The sequence below is a fragment of the Salmo salar genome, chromosome ssa02 (assembly GCF_905237065.1).
Source record: "Salmo salar chromosome ssa02, Ssal_v3.1, whole genome shotgun sequence".
Classification (NCBI taxonomy): domain Eukaryota; kingdom Metazoa; phylum Chordata; class Actinopteri; order Salmoniformes; family Salmonidae; genus Salmo; species Salmo salar.
This window is the reverse complement of record NC_059443.1, coordinates 2,460,001-2,483,413: the sequence shown is the minus strand read 5'-3', so window position 1 is coordinate 2,483,413 and position 23,413 is coordinate 2,460,001. Positions and strand designations below refer to the sequence as shown.

The 23,413-nt window shown below is 42.5% G+C and overlaps 1 protein-coding gene across 3 annotated transcripts in view; it reads right to left on the bottom strand.

Annotated features, from left to right (window-relative positions):
* The window catches only part of LOC106592848 (doublecortin domain-containing protein 2), a 37,553-nt gene extending 18,174 nt beyond the window's left edge, over positions 1–19,379 (bottom strand). For 2 of the 3 annotated variants that reach the window (XM_045696602.1, XM_045696604.1), the window contains exons 1-6: positions 19,351–19,379; positions 3,849–3,937; positions 3,150–3,284; positions 2,717–2,866; positions 2,447–2,504; positions 1,695–1,872 (exon numbers count right to left, since the gene is read on the bottom strand). In XM_045696602.1, the coding sequence (XP_045552558.1) occupies positions 1,695–1,872; positions 2,447–2,504; positions 2,717–2,866; positions 3,150–3,284; positions 3,849–3,937; positions 19,351–19,374 (634 nt within the window). In that variant the 5' untranslated portion in view covers positions 19,375–19,379. The remainder of the gene's footprint in view (positions 1–1,694; positions 1,873–2,446; positions 2,505–2,716; positions 2,867–3,149; positions 3,285–3,848; positions 3,938–19,350) is intronic. The other variant, XM_045696603.1, reaches the window with a different exon arrangement.
* Between the last annotated feature and the right edge of the window lie 4,034 nt (positions 19,380–23,413).

Below are 23,413 nucleotides of genomic sequence, written 5' to 3'. Positions count from 1 at the left end.
CCGATAAGGGAATAAGCCATCCTAGTATGGAATAAGCCAGCGTGGAATAAGCCATCCGATAGGGTGTGTGTGGTGTGTGTGTGTGTGTGTGTGTGTGTGTGTGTGTGTGTGTGTGTGTGTGTGTGTGTGTGTGTGTGTGTGTGTGTGTGTGTGTGTGTGTGTGTGTGTGTGTGTGTGTGTACGTCATAGTCTGGAGGTGAAATCAGGCAGATCAGGTTCACACATTAACACATGAGTTACCCTAGGACTCTGTCCCTAATGACACACCGTTCCCTGTATAGTACACTACATTCCAACGGAGTCTTATGGGGCACTACAGTGCATTGGGAAAGTATTCAGACCACTTGACTTTTTCCACATTTTGTTACATTACAGCCGTATTCTAAAATGGATTATATCGTTTTTTTTCCCATCTTATCAATTTACACACAATACCCCATAATGACAAAGCAAACACAGGTTTTTAGAATTTTTGGGAGCAAATTGAAGAATACAGACATATTACATTTACATAAATATTCAGACCCTTTACTCAGTACTTTGTTAACCCCATAGAGCCCGGCTCTGACCACGCCCCCATAGAGCCCTGCTCTGACCCCATAGAGCCCTGCTGTGACCCCTTAGAGCCCTGCTCTGACCCCGTAGAGCCCTGCTCTGACCACACCCCCATAGAGCCCTGCTCTGACCCCGCCCCATAGAGCCCTGCTCTGACCCCGCCCCATAGAGCCCTGCTCTGACCCCGCCCCATAGAGCCCTGCTCTGACCCACTAATTTTGACCTGAGCCCCTACGTCGCACTATATAGCGAACAGGGTTGTAGATCTAGTATCTCAGTCAGTTGTAGATCTAGTATCTCAGTCAGTTGTAGATCTAGTATCTCAGTCAGTTGTAGATCTAGTATCTCAGTCAGTTGTAGATCTAGTATCTCAGTCAGTTGTAGATCTAGTATCTCAGTCAGTTGTAGATGTAGTATCTCAGTCAGTTGTAGATCTAGTATCTCAGTCAGTCGTAGATCTAGTATCTCAGTCAGTTGTAGATCTAGTATCTCAGTCAGTTGTAGATCTAGTATCTCAGTCAGTTGTAGATCTAGTATCTCAGTCAGTTGTAGATGTAGTATCTCAGTCAGTTGTAGATGTAGTATCTCAGTCAGTTGTAGATCTAGTATCTCAGTCAGTTGTAGATCTAGTATCTCAGTCAGTTGTAGATCTAGTATCTCAGTCAGTTGTAGATGTAGTATCTCAGTCAGTTGTAGATCTAGTATCTCAGTCAGTTGTAGATCTAGTATCTCAGTCAGTTGTAGATCTAGTATCTCAGTCAGTTGTAGATCTAGTATCTCAGTCAGTTGTAGATCTAGTATCTCAGTCAGTCGTAGATCTAGTATCTCAGTCAGTCGTAGATCTAGTATCTCAGTCAGTCGTAGATCTAGTATCTCAGTCAGTCGTAGATCTAGTATCTCAGTCAGTCGTAGATCTAGTATCTCAGTCAGTCGTAGATCTAGTATCTCAGTCAGTCGTAGATCTAGTATCTCAGTCAGTTGTAGATCTAGTATCTCAGTCAGTTGTAGATCTAGTATCTCAGTCAGTTGTAGATCTAGTATCTCAGTCAGTTGTAGATCTAGTATCTCAGTCAGTTGTAGATCTAGTATCTCAGTCAGTTGTAGATCTAGTATCTCAGTCAGTCAGGGGCCGTTCCTACCGTTGTCCTGTGTTCCCAGGGAGATGCTGAGGCCACTCCTCCTCTTCCTGAGGGTCATGAGTCTCTGCTGGGAGATCTGCCTGGCGATGGACAACGTGCGGTCTTTGTCATGCGTAGATATCTTGGAGTCTGCTGGCTCTCTGCACCGCCACATAGACTTACTGTGGTGCACCGTCAACTAGAGTGAGATATAGAATCAGTCAATCACATTGCATTCATATAGTCCTAAGAACATGTCACCAAGTGCTTTATATTGAAGAGGAATATTGTGTTGGTCTTGATGTTTATTCTGATGGTGTAACGCGGGTCGTATAAAGGGGACCAAGGCGCAGCGTGTAGAGTGCTCATACTTTACTTTAATGAAACACTTAACCAAAACAACAAAACGACAGCCAACAGTTCCGTCAGGTACACTTGACTAAACAGAAAACAACTACCCACAACAACACAGGAAAAACAGGCTGCCTAAGTATGGCTTCCAATCAGAGACAACCATAGACAGCTGCCTCTGATTGGAAACCATACCTGGCCAAAACATAGAAAACGAAAACATAGAATGCCCACCCACCTATCACACCCTGACCTACCTAAACAGAGAAAACACAGCTCTCCTAGGTCAGAGCGTGACATATGGATTGATAAAGCAGAGTCAACATTAGATAAGTCAACTGTTTTATAAAGAAGACTTGCTCACAGAAAGAAAGAATAAGAGCTCATTCTCAAAGAAGTTGGCTTTTCAAGACAATACTTACACTGTTTCTGTTTTGCTTTCCAGATGTGTATATGGGCGGTAATGAGGAAGCTTTGGATCTGGAAAAACAAAACAGAATGTGTAAGAAAGATCAGATGATTGACAGGAAACAGAAAACCAACAGTCTAAAATGCATTGTGTTTCACACATCAAGTGTAAGACACTTTTGTGACGGCGAGGGAGAGAGTAAAGAAAAAGGAGAGAACAATGAATGAAGTAAGGAATGAATAAAGGAACAATCCATGAGTCAGAAGTCTTCTGAGATATTTACCCTGTAGTCCTTCGTACGCCCCTTGGTTTGGTGAACAGAAGGTCACTGTAAGGAAGTCTTTTAAACTTGTCTCTCCCAACAGCCACGTAAAACTGTCCACTCTCCAAGTCCTTTCCTTCATTCACATGATTTCCATCAAAGGTGTAAAGGCTGTAAAAAGAACAACGCACACATCACAGTCATTTAGGGAAAAGAAGAAGAAGACATTATAAACCAGATCTAATCTGATGTTGATAATGAAACTCACAGGGCGAGTTTCCCAGACACAGATAAAGCCTAATCCTGAACAAAAAAAAATGTATTTGATTGGAGAATCCCCATTGAGTATGCTTTTCAGTCCTGGACTAGGTTTAATCTGTGTCTGGGAAACTGCACCCCAAAAGTTGATGAAACTTAAAACATCTATTAAAGTGTAACCAATGACGTTTGGTACCTTCGTACACACCCCAGGATTCTCAAACCCATTTTGTCAGTGATCATCTCCAGAACCCTGTCGTATTGGCCCAGTATCCGCTGGGGTATCAGCAGCCTTAACGCTGGGTTCAACACATCACCATTCGCTACCACACTGCCAAGAGAATCAGAACTCTTCACAATCAGAACACATAACATACTTACTACGACTGTCGTACCTGGCTGGCTCACCTAGCTATCTTCAGACCAATGCTCTGGATAAGAGCGTCTGCTAAATTACTCCAAATGTTCAATGTAATTATAAACTGGGTGGTTGGAGCCCTGAATGCTGATTGGCTGACAGCCGTGGTATATCAGACCGTATATCACGGGTATGACAAAAACATGTCTTTTTCCACTGCTCTAATTACGTTAGTAACCAGTTTATAATAGCAGTAAGGCTTTGTGATATATGGCCAATATACCATGGTTAAGGGCTGTATCCAGACACTCTGCGTTGCGTCGTGCTTAAGAGCAGCCCTTAGCCGTGGTATAATGGCCATATACCACACCCCCTCGGGCCTTATTGGTTAATTATAACACAATTAACATCATGCACCAGTTCAGATCAATGTCAATCACAAACAACTGAGATGATGTAGTAGGTTCTACTTGTATATTAACACAATACACAGACACATTCACACAGGGACAAATGCACACAACAAGTTGAACTTACAAAATGGCACAGGGCTCTTTGATGGGTTTCAGGAATCTTGCTGATACAATGATTCGACTCTGGGGCACCGGTTTAGCCTGTGGATAAGGCTAAAAGTGGAGAAGAGCTTTATTTAACCAGGCAGGTCAGTTAAGAACAAATTCTTATTTACAATGACGGCCTACCGGGGAACAGTGGGTTAACTGCCTTGTTCAGGGGCAGAACGACAGATTTTTACCTTGTCAGCTCTGGGATTCAAACCAGCAACCTTTCTGTTACTGGACCAACACTCTAACCACTAGGCTACCTGCCGCCCCAGATTGATTGGTTATTTGACTAACGTAAAATGTACTGGGCAATATACATAATATCTCCCTAAGGTGAACACTAAAACATCTCATTTTGAGCATTCATCAACAACAAAAAAGAGAACCCATTTTTGAACCAATATAAACCTCTTCCCTGGTGAGAGAGAGAGCAGTCTATTGTGTGTCCTGACAACCCTCTCTGAGGAGCAAAGCCTTAGAGCCCAGTGGGTTGTCAGTAGGTTGTCAGTGGGTTGTCAGTGGGTTGTCAGTGGGTTGTCAGTAGGTTGTCAGTGGGTTGTCAGTGGGTTGTCAGTGGGTTGTCAGTAGGTTGTCAGTAGGTTGTCAGTGCGTTGTCTGGTGTTTATGTAACCGGTGTGAAATGGCAGGCTAGTTAGCGATGTGGGCGCTAATAGTGTTTCAATCGGTGAGGTCACTCGCTCTGAGACCTTGAAGTACCGTAAATTTCGGACTATAAGCCGCAAGTTTTTTCCCAGCTTTGAACCTCGCGGCTTAAACAATGACGCGGCTAATATATGGATTTTTCCCACATTCTGTGACGTGCTCAGTTTTTTGGCGGCATGAAGCTTTCATTAGACCAATGAAATTGCCGAACGGGTTAAGGTCAAACAACTTTTTTGTTTACTGTTTAGATTAAATCGAGCGCTCTCAAACTTCCCATCATTCTGATTACGGTAGTCATTTTGTCACCCTCATCATGGCAAAGACACAGAGAAATGCATATGATGCAGCTTTCAAGTTGAAGGCGATCTGGCTGTTGGAAAAGGAAATAGAGCTGCTGCACGGGAGCTTGGTCTTAATGAGTCGATGATAAGACGTTGGAAACAGCAGCGTGAGGAATTGACTCAGTGCAAAAAGACAACTAAACCTTACTGTAAATTTTTTGTTACAAGCCTTGTTTCGTTAAAGCCTATTTATTTTTGTTACAAGCCGTGTTTCGTTAAAGCCTGTGTAAAGTTCATTTGTTTCAATGTACCGGTAGGCACCTGCGGCTTATAGACATGTGCGGCTTATTTATATTCAAAATAATATATTTTTTTAATTCAGTGGGTGCGGCTTATATTCAGGTGCGCTTAATAGTCCGGAAATTACCGTGGCTTTTGTGGAGTGGTGGGTAACGATGCTTCGTGGGAGGCAGTTGTTGATGTGTGCAGAGGGTCCCTGGTTTGAGCCCAGGTAGGGGCAAGGAGAGGGACGGAAGCTATACTGTTACATTTAGCCATCTGTGTGTGTGTGTGTGTGTGTGTGTGTGTGTGTGTGTGTGTGTGTGTGTGTGGTGTGTGTGTGTGTGTGTGTGTGTGTGTGTGGTGTGTGGGTGTGTGTGGGTGTGTGTGTGTGTGTGTGGTTGTGAAGGGTCATGCCACTCCTACAGGCTTCCAATCTCCCCAGGCCACACCCTTCCCTCCACACCTGTTCAACTCTCCTGTAATCACCTCTCCTCTACCTGTCTGTTTACCTTTCTCCTCTACCTCACCTCTACCTGTCTGTTTACCTTTCTCCTCTACCTCACCTCTACCTGTCTGTTTACCTTTCGTTTACCTTTCTCCTCACCTACCTCTACCTGTCTGTTTACCTTTCTCCTCTACCTCACCTCTACCTGTCTGTTTACCTTTCTCCTCTACCTCACCTCTACCTGTCTGTTTACCTTTCTCTCTACCTACCTCTACCTGTCTGTTTACCTTTCTCCTCTACCTCTCCTCTACCTGTCTGTTTACCTTTCTCCTCTACCTCACCTCTACCTGTCTGTTTACCTTTCTCCTCTACCTCACCTCTACCTGTCTGTTTACCTTTCTCCTCTACCTCACCTCTACCTGTCTGTTATACCTTTCTCCTCTACCTCACCTCTACCTGTCTGTTTACCTTTCTCCTCTACCTGTCTGTTTACCTTTCTCCTCTACCTGTCTGTTTACCTTTCTCCTCTACCTGTCTGTTTACCTTTCTCCTCTACATCTCCTCTACCTGTCTGTTTACCTTTCTCCTCTACCTCTCCTCTACCTGTCTGTTTACCTTTCTCCTCTACCTCTCCTCTACCTTTCACCTCTACCTGTCTGTTTACCTTTCTTCCTCCTACTCACCTCTACCTGTCTGTTTACCTTTCTCCTCTACCTCCTCTACCTGTCTGTTTACCTTTCTCCTCTACCTCACCTCTACCTGTCTGTTTACCTTTCTCCTCTACCTCACCTCTACCTGTCTGTGTACCTTTCTCCTCTACCTCACCTCTACCTGTCTGTTTACCTTTCTCCTCTACCTCACCGCTACCTGTCTGTTTACCTTTCTCCACCTCTACCTGTCTGTTTACCTTTCTCCTCCACCTCTCCTCTACCTGTCTGTTTACCTTTCTCTCTACCTCACCTCTACCTGTCTGTTTACCTTTCTCCTCTACCTCACCTCTACCTGTCTGTTTACCTTTCTCCTCTACCCTCACCTCTCCTCTACCTGTCTGTTTACCTTTCTCCTCTATCGTTTACCTGTCTGTTTACCTTTCTCCTCTACCTCACCTCTACCTGTCTGTTTACCTGTCTGTTTACCTTTCTCCTCTACCTCACCTCTACCTGTCTGTTTACCTTTCTCCTCTACCTCACCTCTACCTGTCTGTGTACCTTTCTCCTCTACCTCACCTCTACCTGTCTGTTTACCTTTCTCCTCTACCTCACCTCTGTTTACCTGTCTGTTTACCTTTCTCCTCTATCTCACCTCTACCTGTCTGTTTACCTTTCTCCTCTACCTCACCTCTACCTGTCTGTTTACCTTTCTCCTCTACCTCACCTCTACCTGTCTGTTTACCTGTCTGTTTACCTTTCTCCTCTACCTACCTCTACCTGTCTGTTTACCTTTCTCCTCTACCTTCACCTGTCCTCTTTACCTGTCTGTTTACCTTTCTCCTCTACCTCACCTCTACCTGTCTGTTTACCTGTCTGTTTACCTTTCTCCTCTACCTCTCCTCTCCGTCGTTTACCTGTCTGTTTACCTTTCTCCTCTACCTCTCCTCTACCTGTCTGTTTACCTTTCTCCTCTACCTCACCTCTTCCTCTCCTCTACCTGTCTGTTTACCTTTCTCCTCTAACTCACCTCTACCTGTCTGTTTACCTTTCTCCTCTACCTCTCCTCTACCTGTCTGTTTACCTTTCTCTATTCACCTGTCTGTTTACCTTTCTCCTCTACCTCACCTCTACCTGTCTGTTTACCTTTCTCCTCTACCTCTCCTCTACCTGTCTGTTTACCTTTCTCCTCTACCCCCTCTACCTCTCCTCTACCTGTCTGTTTACATTTCTCCTCTACCTCTCCTCTACTCACCTCTCCTCTACCTGTCTGTTTACCTTTCTCCTCTACCTCCTCTACCTGTCTGTTTACCTTTCTGTTTACCTTTCTCCTCTACCTCACCTCTACCTGTCTGTTTACCTTTCTCCTCTACTCACCTCTACCTGTCTGTTTACCTTTCTCCCTCTACCTCTCACCTCTACCTGTCTGTTTACCTTTCTCCTCCACCTCTACCTGTCTGTTTACCTGTCTGTTTACCTTTCTCCTCTACATCACCTCTACCTGTCTGTTTACCTGTCTGTTTACCTTTCTCCTCTACCTCACCTCTACCTGTCTGTTTACCTTCTCTACCTCTACCTCTACCTGTCTGTTTACCTTTCTCCTCTACTACCTCTCACCTGTCTGTTTACCTGTCTGTTTACCTTTCTCCTCTACCTTCTTTTTCTCCTCTACCTGTCTGTTTACCTGTCTGTTTACCTTTCTCCTCTACCTCACCTCTACCTGTCTGTTTACCTTTTCTCTTACCTCACCTCTACCTCTCCTCTACCTGTCTGTTTACCTTTCTCCCTACCACCTCTACCTGTCTGTTTACCTTTCTCCTCTACCTCACCTCTACCTGTCTGTTTACCTTTCTGTCTACCTCTCCTCTACCTCACCTCTACCTCTCCTCTACCTGTCTGTTTACCTTTCTCCTCTACCTCACCTCTACCTGTCTGTTTACCTTTCTCCTCTACCTCTCCTCTACCTGTCTGTTTACCTTTCTCCTCTACCTCTCCTCTACCTGTCTGTTTACCTTTCTGTTTCCTCTCCTCTACCTGTCTGTTTACCTTTCTCCTCTACCTCTCCTCTACCTGTCTGTTTACCTTTCTCCTCTACCTCACCCTCTACCTGTCTGTTTACCTTTCTCCTCTACCTCTCCTCTACCTGTCTGTTTACCTTTCTCCTCTACCTCTCCTCTACCTGTCTGTTTACCTTTCTCCTCTACCTCACCTCTACCTGTCTGTTTACCTTTCTTCTACCTCTACCTCTACCTGTCTGTTTACCTTTCTCCTCTACCTCACCCTCTACCTGTCTGTTTACCTTTCTCCTCTTCTCCTCTACCTGTCTGTTTACCTTTCTCCTCTACCTCACCTCTACCTGTCTGTTTACCTTTCTCCTCTACCTCTCCTCTACCTGTCTGTTTACCTTTCTCCTCTACCTCACCTCTACCTGTCTGCTACCTGCCTCTACCTCCTCTACCCTTTACCTGTCTGTTTACCTTTCTCCTCTACCTGTCTGTTTACCTTTCTCTCCTCTACCTGTCTTTCCTCTACCTGTCTGTTTACCTTTCTCCCTCTACCTCACCTCTACCTGTCTGTTTACCTTTCTCCTCTACCTCTCCTCTACCTGTCCTCTACCTGTCTGTTTACCTTTCTCCTCTACCTGTCTGTTTACCTGTCTGTTTACCTTTCTCCTCTACTCACCTCTACCTGTCTGTTTACCTGTCTGTTTACCTTTCTCCTCTACCTCACCTCTACCTGTCTGTTTACCTGTCTGTTTACCTTTCTCCTCTACCTCACCTCTACCTGTCTGTTTACCTTTCTGTTTACCTTTCTCCTCTACCTCACCTCTACCTGTCTGTTTACCTTTCTCCTCTACCTCTCCTCTACCTGTCTGTTTACCTTTCTCCTCTACCTTCTGTCTACCTTTCCCTCTACCTGTCTGTTTACCTTTCTCCTCTACCTCTACCTGTCTGTTTACCTTTCTCCTCTACCTCTCCTCTACCTGTCTGTTTACCTTTCTCCTCTACCTCACCTCTACCTGTCTGTTTACCTTTCTCCTCTACCTCACCTCTACCTGTCTGTTTACCTTTCTCCTCTACCTCTACCTGTCTGTTTACCTTTCTCCTCTACCTCACCTCTACCTGTCTGTTTACCTTTCTCCTCTACCTCACCTCTACCTGTCTGTTTACCTTTCTCCTCTACCTCACCTCTACCTGTCTGTTTACCTTTCTCCTCTACCTCTCCTCTACCTGTCTGTTTACCTTTCTCCTCTACCTGTCTGTTTACCTGTCTGTTTACCTTTCTCCTCTACCTCACCTCTACCTGTCTGTTTACCTTTCTCCTCTACCTCACCTCTACCTGTCTGTTTACCTGTCTGTTTACCTTTCTCCTCTACCTCACCTCTACCTGTCTGTTTACCTGTCTGTTTACCTTTCTCCTCTACCTGTCTGTTTACCTTTCTCCTCTACCTCACCTCTACCTGTCTGTTTACCTTTCTCCTCTACCTCACCTCTACCTGTCTGTTTACCTTTCTCCTCTCCTTTCTACCTCACCTCTCCTCGTTACCTGTCTGTTTACCTTTCTCCTCTACCTCACCTCTACCTATGTCTGTTTACCTTTCTCCTCTACCTCACCTCTACCTGTCTGTTTACCTTCTCTCTACCTGTCTGTTTACCTTTCTCCTCTACCTCTACCTGTCTGTTTACCTTTCTCCTCTACCTCACCTCTACCTGTCTGTTTACCTTTCTCCTCTACCTCACCTCTACCTGTCTGTTCCTCTACCTGTCTGTTTACCTTTCTCCTCTACTACCTCTACCTGTCTGTTTACCTTTCTCCTCTACCTCACCTCTACCTGTCTGTTTACCTTTCTCCTCTACCTCTCCTCTACCTGTCTGTTTACCTTTCTCCTCTACCTCACCTCTACCTGTCTGTTTACCTTCTCCTCTACCTCTACCTGTCTGTTTACCTTTCTCCTCTACCTCACCTCTACCTGTCTGTTTACCTTTCTCCTCTACCTCACCTCTACCTGTCTGTTTACCTTTCTCCTCTACCTCACCTCTACCTGTCTGTTTACCTTTCTCCTCTACCTCTCCTCTACCTGTCTGTTTACCTTTCTCCTCTACCCTCCTCTACCTGTCTGTTTACCTTTCTCTTACTGTCTGTTTACCTTTCTCCTCTACCTCACCTCTACCTGTCTGTTTACCTTTCTCCTCTACCTCTACCTGTCTGTTTACCTTTCTGTTTACCTTTCTCCTCTACCTCACCTCTACCTGTCTGTTTACCTTTCTCCTCTACCTCACCTCTACCTGTCTGTTTACCGTCTGTTTCCCTTTCTCCCTACCTGTCTACCTGTCTGTTGACTGTGGATCAGCATCTATGATATGATAACGAAAAATTAAATGATTGGAGAAATATAAATCTAATTTATGAAAAGGTAGCCTACATTATATCCCTTTAATAGCCTACTTATATCCCTTTAATAGCCTAACGTTATATCCCTTTAATAGCCTACGTTATATCCCTTTAATAGCCTACATTATATCCCTTTAATAACCTAGTTATATCCCTTTAATAGCCTACGTTATATCCGCTTCAATAACCTAACATTATATCCTTTACCACGTTATATCCTTTAATAGCCTCCGTTATTCTAGCCTCGTTATATCCTTTAAAAAGCTTACATTATATCACTTTAATAACCTAACGTAATTTAAAGCTAATATAATAAAATTAATAAGTATATTTTAATACTAAATTTAATAAAAAGATAATAATAATTAATAATATATAATAGCCTACAATAAAAAATATATCCCTTTAATAGAGATATATGTAAACCTACAATATCCCTTTAATGATAGAACCTTAATATTATGATATCCTCTTTAATAGCTCAGTTATATTTAATAGCTATCAATTTTAGATAATGTATATAGCTACAATTCTTTAACATGATGTTATATCCTTTAATAACCCATGCCATCCCTTCTAGCCTACATTATATCCCTTTAATAGCCTATGTTATATCCCTTTTAATAGCCTCACGCTATCCTCTTTTAATATTAGAATTATATTTAAGCTAACCATTGCTATATCCCCTTTATTAGCCTGGCTGTATCCCTTTAATAGCTTCACAGGTTCCCTTTAATAGCCCATGCTTATATCCCTTTATTATATCCCTTTAATAGCGTACGTTATATCCCTTTAATAGCCTCACATTATATCCCTTTAATAGCCTACGTTATATCCTTTAATCAAGGACATTCATAGAGTATATCCCTTTGAATAACCTACGTTATATCCCTAACCTATAGCCTACGCGTTATATCCCTTTAATAACCTCTTATATCCCCTTTAATAGCCTACGTTATATCCTTCATAGCCTAACGTTATATTCCTTTAACCCTCGTTAGTTTAAAGGCATTGCCGATAGCGTGATAAAAAATACCCGATTTAATCTGCTACTACCTTTATCCCAGTAATTAGAATACGTTTATATACGCTTATTAATAACCTACGTTATATCGCTAATAGCCTCGTTATATCCCTTTAATAGCCCTACGTTATATCCCTTTATATAGCCTACATTATATCCCTTTAATAGCCCATGTTATGTTTGATCATGCTAATTTCTCCCTTTATGTTTATCCTGGCAGTCTCCTCAGTTGGTTTGTTGGATGTTAAGCTTGTTCCCACAGTCAAGAGGGTATCCTGTGAAGCAAGCTAGATCTGGAGTTTTCTAAACTAACCAACTTCAGTTAGCTTCACATTCCCAGCTCCCAGGCTTCATCTGTACTTACGATGGTGCTTGTCCCGCCTGCCGCTAACTCTAGCAGGCTTGTAACCTGCGTTTTTATGTCGCATGGCTAATTGAACGCCAAGCAGCTTCATTGAGAAAATGCTGAAACATCCAATCCATGGGAGAGTCAGAAACTCCTCATTGAGACAATGCTGAAACATCAATCCGTATGCGAGTCAGAACTTCATTGAGACAATGCTGGAAATATCAATCACTGGAGAGTCAGAACTCCTCAGTGAGACAATGCTGAAACATCAATCCACTGGAGAGTCAGAACTCCTCATTGAGACAAATGTTGAAACATCAATCCACTGGAGAGTCAGAACTCCTCATTGAGACAATGCTGAAACATCAATCATTGGAGAGTCAAGAACTCCTCATTAGAGACAATGCTGAAACATCAATCCATTGGAGAGTCAGAACTCCTCATTGAAGAGACAATGCTGAAACATCAATCCATTGGAGAGTCCAGAACTCCTCATTGAGACAATGCTTTGAAACATCCAATCCACTGGAGAGTCAGAACTCCTCATTGAGACAATGCTGAAAACATCAATCCATTGGAGAGTCAGTGCCACATTTTAATTTGTGCTGAAATCAAAATGAAAAGGGCTTTTATAGGTGTCGTTTTTTGGTTTATTGCACCTCATTAGCTACCTGCTTTGTTTTGTGTTCTATAAAGAAGCTAAATGTGTAATGGATATTTTAATATCCTTATTTTTAAAACACAAAACATTGGATTAATAAAATATTCCAATTAGTCATCTTCCTCAAATCAGAGGGGATGATGCAATCTTTGCAAGCGGGAGAAGTGCTTTCATTGGTCCTCAACTCATGGCTTAGTCATTTCATTCAGGAGTAAGTAGAGTTATTTGCCCTAGACAGGTTAGTTCTGAATGCAGGATAAATGGGTTAACCCTGAGTTAGCTTACTGCCCTGGAGCAGGTTGGATTTCTGAATGCCCAGGATAAATGGAGTTAGCCTTGAGTTAGCCTGCCTAGACCAGGTTAGTTCTGAATGCACGGATAAATGGAGTTAGGCTGCCTGGAGCAAGGTTAGTTCTGAATGCAGGATAAGTAGGTTAGACACAGGTTAGGGTGCCCTGGAGCAGGTTAGTTCTGAATGCAGGATAAACAGAGTTGGCCCACAGGTTGGCCTGCCCTGGAGCAGTTGGTTCTGAATGCAGGATAAACAGTTAGCCCTGAGTTGAGCCTGCTGGGAGCAGGTTAGTTCTGAATGCAGATGATAGATTTAGACCTGAGTTAGCCTGCCCTGGAGCAGGTTAGTTCTGAATGCAAGGATGGCTGATTTAGCCTGCCCTGGAGCAGTTAGTTTCTGAATGCAGGATAAATGTAGTCAGCCCTGAATTAGCCTGACTGGAGCGAGTTAGTTCTGAATGCAGAGATAAATGGAGTTAGACCTGAGTTGAGCCTGGCCTGGAAAGGTTGATTCACAGATGCAGGATAAATGGAGTTAGCCTGCCCTGGGTTGGTTAGTTCTGAATGCAGGATAATGTAGTCAGCCCTGAATTAGCCTGGCCTGGAGCAGGTTGGTTCTTTGGGTTTCAGTGCCATAGGAAATGTACCTGGCTAAAAAGGTGAGCCACGTTCGATTGACCCGGTTATCCTGTGTTGGACACAAGAGTTGATCAGCATTCGTCTCTAACTCCTTCAGACCTGCTTGGTAGGATAACCCTCTGGCACTCTTTTGTCATGTGTTCCTAATGTTTCCATTCTTTATCTTCCCTTTCAGACCTCCACGTCCTTGTTTCCCCACGTCCTTGTTTTTACGTCCTTGTTCTCCACGTCCTGGTTCTCCACATCCTTGTTCTCCGTCCTTGTTCTCCACATCCTTGTCCTCCATCCTTATCCTCCACATCCTTGTTCATTGCATTTTCAGCCGATGCGCCATAATAGCAGCAACAGTCCTGAACCTAGCTTACAGTCCTGAACTAACACAGTCCTGAACCTAGCTTTTGATCGATGATGGCAGGAACAGTCCACAGACCTAACACAGTCTATGGTGGCAGCAGCAGTCCTGAACCTGGCTTACAGTCTATGATGGAAGGAACAGTCCTGAACCTAGCTTACAGTCCATGATGGCAGGAACAGTCCTGAACCTGTAGCTTAACAATCCTGAACCTAGCTTTACAGTCTATGGTGGCAGCAACAGTCCTGAACCTGGCTTACAGTCTATGATGGCAGCAACAGTCCTGAATCTAGCTTACAGTCCATGGTGGCAGGAACAGTCCTGAACCTAAGCACAGTCCTGAACCTGGCTTACAGTCCATGATGGCAGGAACAGTCCTGAACCTAGCTTACAGTCCATGGTGGCAGAACAGTCCTAAACCCAGTTAACAGTCCATCCTGAGCCTACTTCCTCTTAAGTGTGGCGGGCTGTTTGAGTCACAGCCAGGGTTGTGAGTGTTGTTTGAGGAGCCTCTTTAATTGAACCAATCAGGGGAACATGACAGTGGTGAGTGTGGCTCTCATAAAATAGACTGGCCTATTAAACCTCCACTAGTCATGAGTAGAAGACAGAACTCATGCAGTGGGTTGTTGTCCCAAATGGCACCCTATTCCTCTATTAGTGCCCTATTTTTGGCAGGGCACTATGGGCCTGATCAAGTGGTGCACTACGCAGAATAGGGTGCCATTAGGGCTAAGTTACTCCTCTGTAAACCAAGCCTGATTGTTAATAAAACCCTTAGCGCTGGACAAGGTGGCTCGGGCGTTGTGGCGTCAGTGTTTCCACCTCTCGGTGTGGGGTAAGATTATATCTGACCCTGCGAGGCACTCTTCGTAACAATGATTTAGCAAGATGTTTTCAGATTAAATATGTATTGAAGGAGGTTGATTATCATCACATTACATTAGTAATTCAAAATCACTGATCTGCCAACAAAGTGATTATTCACAAATACAAGGACTTGACTAAACACTGGTATTTCACCTCCCCTTGTTGTTCTTTCTCAAACCTTTGACCATGTTTACATATACAATATCCTGTTATTATTCAGGTTACCATGTTTTGTGCACACCCAATATCCTGTTATTATTCAGGTTACCACGTTTACATGCACCAATATCCTGTTATTATTCAGGTTACCACGTTTACATGCACATCAATATCCTGTTATTATTCAGGTTACCATGTTTACGCTTTACCAATATCCTGTTATTATTCAGGTTACCATGTTTACATTACACCAATACCCTGTTATTATTCAGGTTACCATGTTTTACATGCACACCAATATCCTGTTATTCGATTACCATGTTTTATGCACAATACCCTGTTATTATTCAGGTTACCATGTTTACATGCACACCAATATCTGTTATTATTCAGGTTACCATGTTTTTGTGCACCAATATCTGTTTATTATTCAGGTTACCATGTTTACATATGCACACCCAATACCCTGTTTTGACCTTCAAGGTTTACCATGTTTACATGCACCAATACCTGTTATTATTCAGGTTACCCACGTTTACATGCCCACCAATATCCTGTTATTATTCCAGGTTACCGCGTTTACATGCACACCAATATCTGTTGACCCCAGGTTACCATGTTTACATGCACCAATATCCTGTTATTATTCGGTTACCATGTTTACATTACACCAATATCCTGTTATTATTCAGGTTACCATGTTTACATGCAACACCAATATCTATTTTATTATTTCAGGTTACCATGTTTACATGCACACCAATATCCTGTTATTATTCAGGTTACCATGTTTTACATGCACCGCAATATCCTGTTATTATTCAGGTTACCACGTTTACATGCACACCAATATCCTGTTGTATTCAGGTTACCACGTTTACATGCACATCAATATCCTGTTATTATTCAGGTTACCACGTTTACATGCACACCAATATCCTGTTATTCAGGTTCTGCGTTTACATACGCAATATCCTGTTATTATTCAGGTTACCACGTTTACATGCACACCAATATCCTGTTATTATTCAGGTTACCATGTTTACATGCACACCAATATCCTGTTATATTAATGCACATATCCGTTATATTGGCATAACAAATTGGTTTTGATTGATGTATATAAACATCATATCCGTTTACAATAAACCCCAAAAGCTTCTATCCCAGTTATGAGATAAATAAGATTCCTGGGATATGCTAATTTTAGATGGGATACATCTTATCCTGTCTACTGTTATTTTTCCACGGTCTGAACAGGCTCAGTTCCACAGGTGTTGTGTGATGATGTTTTCATCTGAATGTCAAACAAATTACTTCAAAAAGTAGCAGTTCCATCCACAATAATTCCATAATAATTTATTTTGCTTTGATATTCCCGTACTGGACCGTCTAAGCTACTGGGCTAAGCTTTTTCACCCCTAATTTAGACAAGTTCCTTATAATTTCCCAAAGACTTCCGACATTTGGTAGGCCATATTGTAATTTCCGACATTTGGTAGGGCCATATTGTAATTTCCGACATTTGGTGGCCATATTGTAATTTCGACATTTGGTAGGCCATATTGTAGATTTCGACATTTGGTAGACCATATTGTAATTTCGACATTTGGTAGGCCATTTTGTAATTTCCAAATGGTAAAGGTAGGCCATTTTGTAATTTCGACATTTGGTGAAAGATCGAAGGAGATGTAATTTCCGACATTTGGTAGGCCATATTGTAATTTCCGACATTGGTAGGCCATTTTGTAATTTTCGACATTTGGTAGACCATATTGTAATTTCCGACATTTGGTAGGCCATGTTGTAATTTCCGAGCATTTGGTAGGCCATATTGTAATTTCCGCCGTTCGGTAGGCTATATTGTAATTTCTGACATTTGGTTGGCCAATTTGTTTGTCAACTATAGTTAGATACATGCAGCTTCTATTCTGTCATAACTTGTTGCCCCAGAAAAGTAAATAAAGTAGTGTGGACCAGAATAATGTCTAACATGGACAGAATGGATACATTAGTAATCTAGTTAACATTGGTAAAGTTGTCTGTTTCCTTTTAGGGATGGGGGGAGAAAAAGTAAATAAAGTAGTGGGACAGAATAATGTTAACATGGACAGAATGGATATATTAGTAATCTAGTTAACATTGGTAAAGTGTGTTTTTTTAGGGACCGGGAGAAAATCAATAACGAAGAGGAAGAATAATGTAAGATAAGAATGGATAATTAGTAATTAGTTAACATTGGTAAAGTTGTCGTTTTTGGGGGGGAGGAAAAGTAAATAAAGTAGTGCTGACCAGAATAATGTCTAAATATGGATAGAATGGATACATTAGTAATCTAGTTAACATTGGTAAAGTTGTCTGTTTCCCTTTTAGGGACCGGGAGAAAAGTAAATAAAGTAGTGCTGACCAGAATAATGTCTTACATGGATAGAATGGATACATTAGTAATCTAGTTAACATTGGTAAAGTTGTCTGTTTCTTTTTAGGGACCGGGAGAAAACGCAATAACTCCCAGAACAGTGGAAAGACTCAGTCCCATGCAAAATGTCCAAATGTCATCAGTTTGACGGGTTTAAGGAAATGAAAAGCCGTAAAAATGATAAAAAACACGTTTCTGATAAGACTTCAGTTCGTCTTGGGTAAATATTTTATGTGGCTGAAATGGTGTCTGCTTGCATAACAGAGTCAAAGATAACACATTAAAGTGATTCGCATTTTCTCAAGAGAGATGCTGAAAGAAATCATATTTCTCCACTCCTGTTCCCGAGACTAAATTAACATTTGTTGTATGAATTTTACTGCAAAAAAAAAATTCATAATTCTGCGGGAGTTAATACTATACTACCTCTACATGTGAGATGTTATTAGGCCTACAGTCACGTCCTGACCAGTATAAGGGGTTATTTGTCATTATAGTTGGTCAGGCGTGGGCGATGGGGGTGTTTGTTTTGTGTGTTTGGGTATTTTGGGTTTAGGTTCTAGTTTTCCTATTTCTATGTTTAAATCTAGCTTTTCTATTTCTATGTGAGTTTTGGTAATGACCTCCAATTAGAGACAGCTGGTGGTTGTTGTCTCTAATTGGAGGCCATATTTAGTTGTGTTTGTTTTCACTTGTGTTTGTGGGTGGTTGTTTCTAGTATAGTCTGTGCACCTTACTGGACTGTTTTTGTCGTTTGTTTATTTTGATTAAGTGTTTTCTTTAATAAAATAAGAAGATGAGCACTTTACCTGCTGCACCTTGGTCCACTCAATTTACGACTCGTTGTGTGACACCTTTAGTGTCCATTTTTCAGTTACTAATCCATTTAACCCATATGAATTTAAATGAGGAATATTCTGATAATTCATAGGTACAGGGATACTCGTGAGCGGGATATCAAAGGTGCATGTAAACATCTAATCCCGAATAAGACCTTAAGCGGGATATGAGCTACTACCCAGAATACTGTGCGCATGTAAACATGGTGACTGACATTACACCTTTCATAGCTGATTCTTCGCAAACAGGCACCCAGAGGCCAGGGCTTCTCAAACAGTCACCCAGAGACCAGGGCTTCTCAAAATGGCACCCAGAGACCAGGGCTTCTCAAACAGGCACCCAGAGGCCAGGGCTTCTCAAACAGGCACCCAGAGACCAGGGCTTCTCAAACAGGCACCCAGAGACCAGGGCTTCTCAAACAGGCACCCAGAGACCAGGGCTTCTCAAACAGGCACCCAGAGGCCAGGGCTTCTCCCAAACAGGCACCCAGAGGCCAGGGCTTCTCAAACAGGCACCCAGAGACCAGGGCTTCTCAAACAGGCACCCAGAGGCCAGGGCTTCTCAAACAGTCACCCAGAGACCAGGGCTTCTCAAACAGGCACCCAGAGGCCAGGGCTTCTCAAACAGGCACCCAGAGGCCAGGGCTTCTCAAACAGGCACCCAGAGACCAGGGCTTCTCAAACAGGCACCCAGAGGCCAGGGCTTCTCAAACAGGCACCCAGAGGCCAGGGCTTCTCAAACAGGCACCCAGAGGCCAGTGCTTCTCAAACAGGCACCCAGAGGCCAGTGCTTCTCAAACAGGCACCCAGAGACCAGGGCTTCTCAAACAGGCACCCAGAGGCCAGGGGCTTCTCAAACAGGCACCCAGAGACCAGGGCTTCTCAAACAGGCACCGAGAGACCAGGGCTTCTCAAACAGGAGCACCCAGAGTCCAGGGCTTCTCAAACAGGCACCCAGAGACCAGGACATCTTGTGAGTGAATGTTGACAATTAAAAACATGTTTCCCTTTTGAAGGACAAACGTCATCCATCATTCAAAACAGTTGCAGTCTAATTGACAGCACAGCATGGCCAGCAAGCCAGGACCAGTAGAAGACACGGTCTAGTGAGTTTCTCTTGGTAAAGTGGTGTGAATGGAGGACAGTACAACAAGTCATCTCACCTGCCCTGAAGTAGTAAGGAGCATCCTCTTCTTTTGGATCCTATCCGTGAATAACTGCAATTACAATGGAGGGACAAAGTTATACACACAACTGCAATTACAATGGAGGGACAAAGTTATACACTCAACTGCAATTACAATGGAGGGACAAAGTTATACACTCAACTACAATTACAATGGAGGGACAAAGTTATACACTCAGCTACAATTACAATGGAGGGACAAAGTTATACACTCAACTACAATTACAATGGAGGGACAAAGTTATACACTCAACTACAATTACAATGGAGGGACAAAGTTATACACTCAACTACAATTACAATGGAGGGACAAAGTTATACACTCAACTACAATTACAATGGAGGGACAAAGTTATACACTCAACTACAATTACAATGGAGGGACAAAGTTATACACACAACTGCAATTATCTGTGGTATAATTGGTCAGAAATTTTACAGAATATTTTTTTTTTATTTAAACTTTATTTAACTAGGCAAATCAGCTAAGAACAAATTCTTATTTTACAATGACGGCCTACCCCCCGCCAAAACCTTCCCTTAACCCGGACGACGCTAGGCCAACTGTGAGTGGCCTTATGGGACTCCTTCCGATCACGGCCGGTTGTGATACAGCCAAGGATCGAACCAGAGTCTGTAGTAACGCCTCTAGCACTGAGATGCAAGTGCCTTAGACAGCTGAGCCACTCGGGAGGCCATATAATGGGTCTAGGAGGAGTGTGGTCCAAATGCCACAATGTCATCTCTATGTCGTCTCTATGTTCTCTATGTCGTCACAATGTCATCTCAAAGCTCCTATCTAAGTAACTGCAATTGCAATGGAGGGACAAGTATCATGAAAAAACCTTTCAGTGATAAAATATGAGGATACAATTACTATGAATAGATTCTATAAGGAGTGTGGGCCAAATGCCATCTCTACAAACCCTTTAATAAAAGGCTGCTTTACAGATAATAATTATAGTGGGTACAGTAGCCTACATGTTTAGGGAACACTGTCCAACTGTAACAGTTCGAATTAGGGTTATCACTATTTTATAGTTATTGCAACATCAGTAAAAGTGAGGTCAACTCGACCTTGAAATGTGAACATCACAGACAGAGAGTCTGTCATTCAGTATCAATGAACATCACAGACAGCGAGTCTGTCATTCAGTATCAATGAACATCACAGACAGCGAGTCTGTCATTCAGTATCAATGAACATCACAGACAGCGAGTCTGTCATTCAGTATCAATGAACATCACAGACAGCGAGTCTGTCATTCAGTATCAATGAACATCACAGACAGCGGTCTGTCATTCGAGTATCAATGAACATCACAGACAGCGAGTCTGTCATTCAGTATCAATGAACATCACAGACAGCGAGTCTGTCATTCAGTATCAATGAACATCACAGACAGCGGAGTCTGTCATTCAGTATCAATGAACATCACAGACAGCGAGTCTGTCATTCAGTATCAATGAACATCGCAGACAGCGAGTCTGTCATTCAGTATCAATGAACATCACAGACAGCGAGTCTGTCATTCAGTATCAATGAACATCACAGACAGCGAGTCTGTCATTCAGTATCAATGAACATCACAGACAGCGAGTATGTCATTCAGTATCAATGAACATCACAGACAGCGAGTCTGTCATTCAGTATCAATGAACATCACAGACAGCGAGTCTGTCATTCAGTATCAATGAACATCACAGACAGCGAGTCTGTCATTCAGTATCAATGAACATCAATGAACATCAATAATATACATTAACTAATTCAACAGACAATTATTACACACACACACACACACACATTTATCTTACTCACTCCAATTTCTTGAATTTCTCTCTCCCGGCAGCGACATATTGTTCCCCGCTCTGTAGATGGTCCAGGCAGGCCACCCGATGTCCCATTCTAGGGGTGTAGATGTTCCGAACCGCTCCAAACGGAGCCTGCACACCCCCGTCACATCTCGAAGAAAAGTGTCAAAATTGGACACTCTCTTTTGGTTTACCACTAACCGGCGAGCCTCGTAAAAGGGATCTCCATTTCGATACACGAAAATGTTCTTCACGACAGGTTGGGATAGAAAATTGGGCTTTTCAGAGTTCATGACGATTGGGGTCAAAGTATGGAAGGCTATGCTAGATCATTTCCCCACACAAATAAAAATGCATCCAATTTCAACGTAGTAAACCACACTGTTACAGGATTGGACGGTCGTCATTATCGATACGCCGTTAACGGATATTTTAGGTCCATTCAGTCCACATTTTCAAATGAGCATCTTGAACTTCGCATAAAATAGTCCACTGCGCAACCTGAACGAAAGTTAGGCTACTTAGCTGAGTTCTTCAATCGTGCATGTTATTCAGGTAAATACTTCCTGGTAAAAATGTTCTGAATGTAACGGGAACAACTTCATAAAAGGCACATGCAGAGTCAGGTTGCGTGGCCCGTTATGCCCCGTTCTGCCCAGGTGACGGTAGAAGTCTCCTGTGTATCATACCGTTTTCCTACGGTGTGTTCAGCCCCGAGGTGTCATGGGAAGGCAGGTGTTGAGCCGTTTCTATAGAAACACACACGCACACAGTCACACCGCTTGTCACTAACTGCACCGCCACAAGCAACAGGTGGGTTAATAACTCAACTAAAAACAAGTGCATGGAATATAAACGTTATGAATGGGGAACAAGTCGTAAGCACACGTATAACTCTGTACAAAAAAAAGTGAAGAGAATCAATTTACAAATAAAAAATCTATGGAACCTTAAAGGCCCAATGCTGACGTTTTTATCTCAATATCAAATCATTTCTGGTTAACAATGAAGTACCTTACCGCAAGTATTTTAAATTAAAATGGTCAAAAATAAAGAAATATCTTATTCGTAAATAGCAGCTTCTCAAGCAAGAATGTTGCTAGGAGTCTGGGAGTGGTCTGAATGGGGAGGTGAAAACTGAAAACTAGCTGTTATTGGCAGAGAGGTTTGGAACTCTCTTTCTTATTGGTCTATTAACTAATTAACCACAGGGACGGTCACCAGGTGATGTCTTTCCGAACAGCTCTTACAATAAAAGGGCATTTGCATAATTTTCACAATTTCGCAGTATTTTTCCAACCACCTAGTGTGAAAGTAGATATAAAACACAGCACTGGGCCTTTAAAACTTTGAAAAGTTATTTATTTTTAATGAGATATCAAGGGACCAATTGGAGGTCCTGTGTTGGATCTTGATAGAAGAAGAAAAACATGTTTGTTTTGTGGACTATATATTATGTTGCATGACAACAGCGATGCAGAACATTTCACAGTGTGTATGCTCTCAAAGGTGCAATATGCAGAAAAAAGCTCTGACCATTTCCTGATTGCTAAAATTCAAATAGTTCGCCTAATTTCAGTTCATGTGACAAAACAAGCAGTCATTGTGTAGAGAATCATTGTACCATCTAAACTGCTGTGAAACATATTTTCCATAACCCTGAACATTTACATTTTCAGCTGTTTGAATCTGGTGTACAAAACCGAAAGTAAAAGACACAAAAACAAAACTTAAGAACGGGAATCATAGACATAGCGCACATAGAACACATCTACAGCTTCTTAGACTTGTTTTCAATGAGAATCACAGATCTATAACTGACCTTTCTATGTGAATTTGGTCGGGTCGGCCAAAAAGTGACATATTGCAGCTTTAAACATCGAGGTCAGGTCACACCAAAACAACAGAGGTGATGAATGTAATTTTGTTATTCCTTAACTTATGCCTAATTTCCATGGTAAATTTACAATGACACGATTTTACAATATTGTAGATATTCTGGTCAATTCGTACATGTAGACATAGTAGCCTATTACTACAGATCTATCCAGCTTTTAAATCCTTTACAACCCACTGAGATATCCCTCAAACATCACAGCGACAGGATCACAGTGTGTTGTTACTGACAAGGCCACAAGATGGTGCCATAGTACTAGATGTTGAACCAGTCTCTCTCTCGCTCTCTCTCTCTCTGTCCCTCTCTCTCTCTCTCTCTCTCTCTCTCC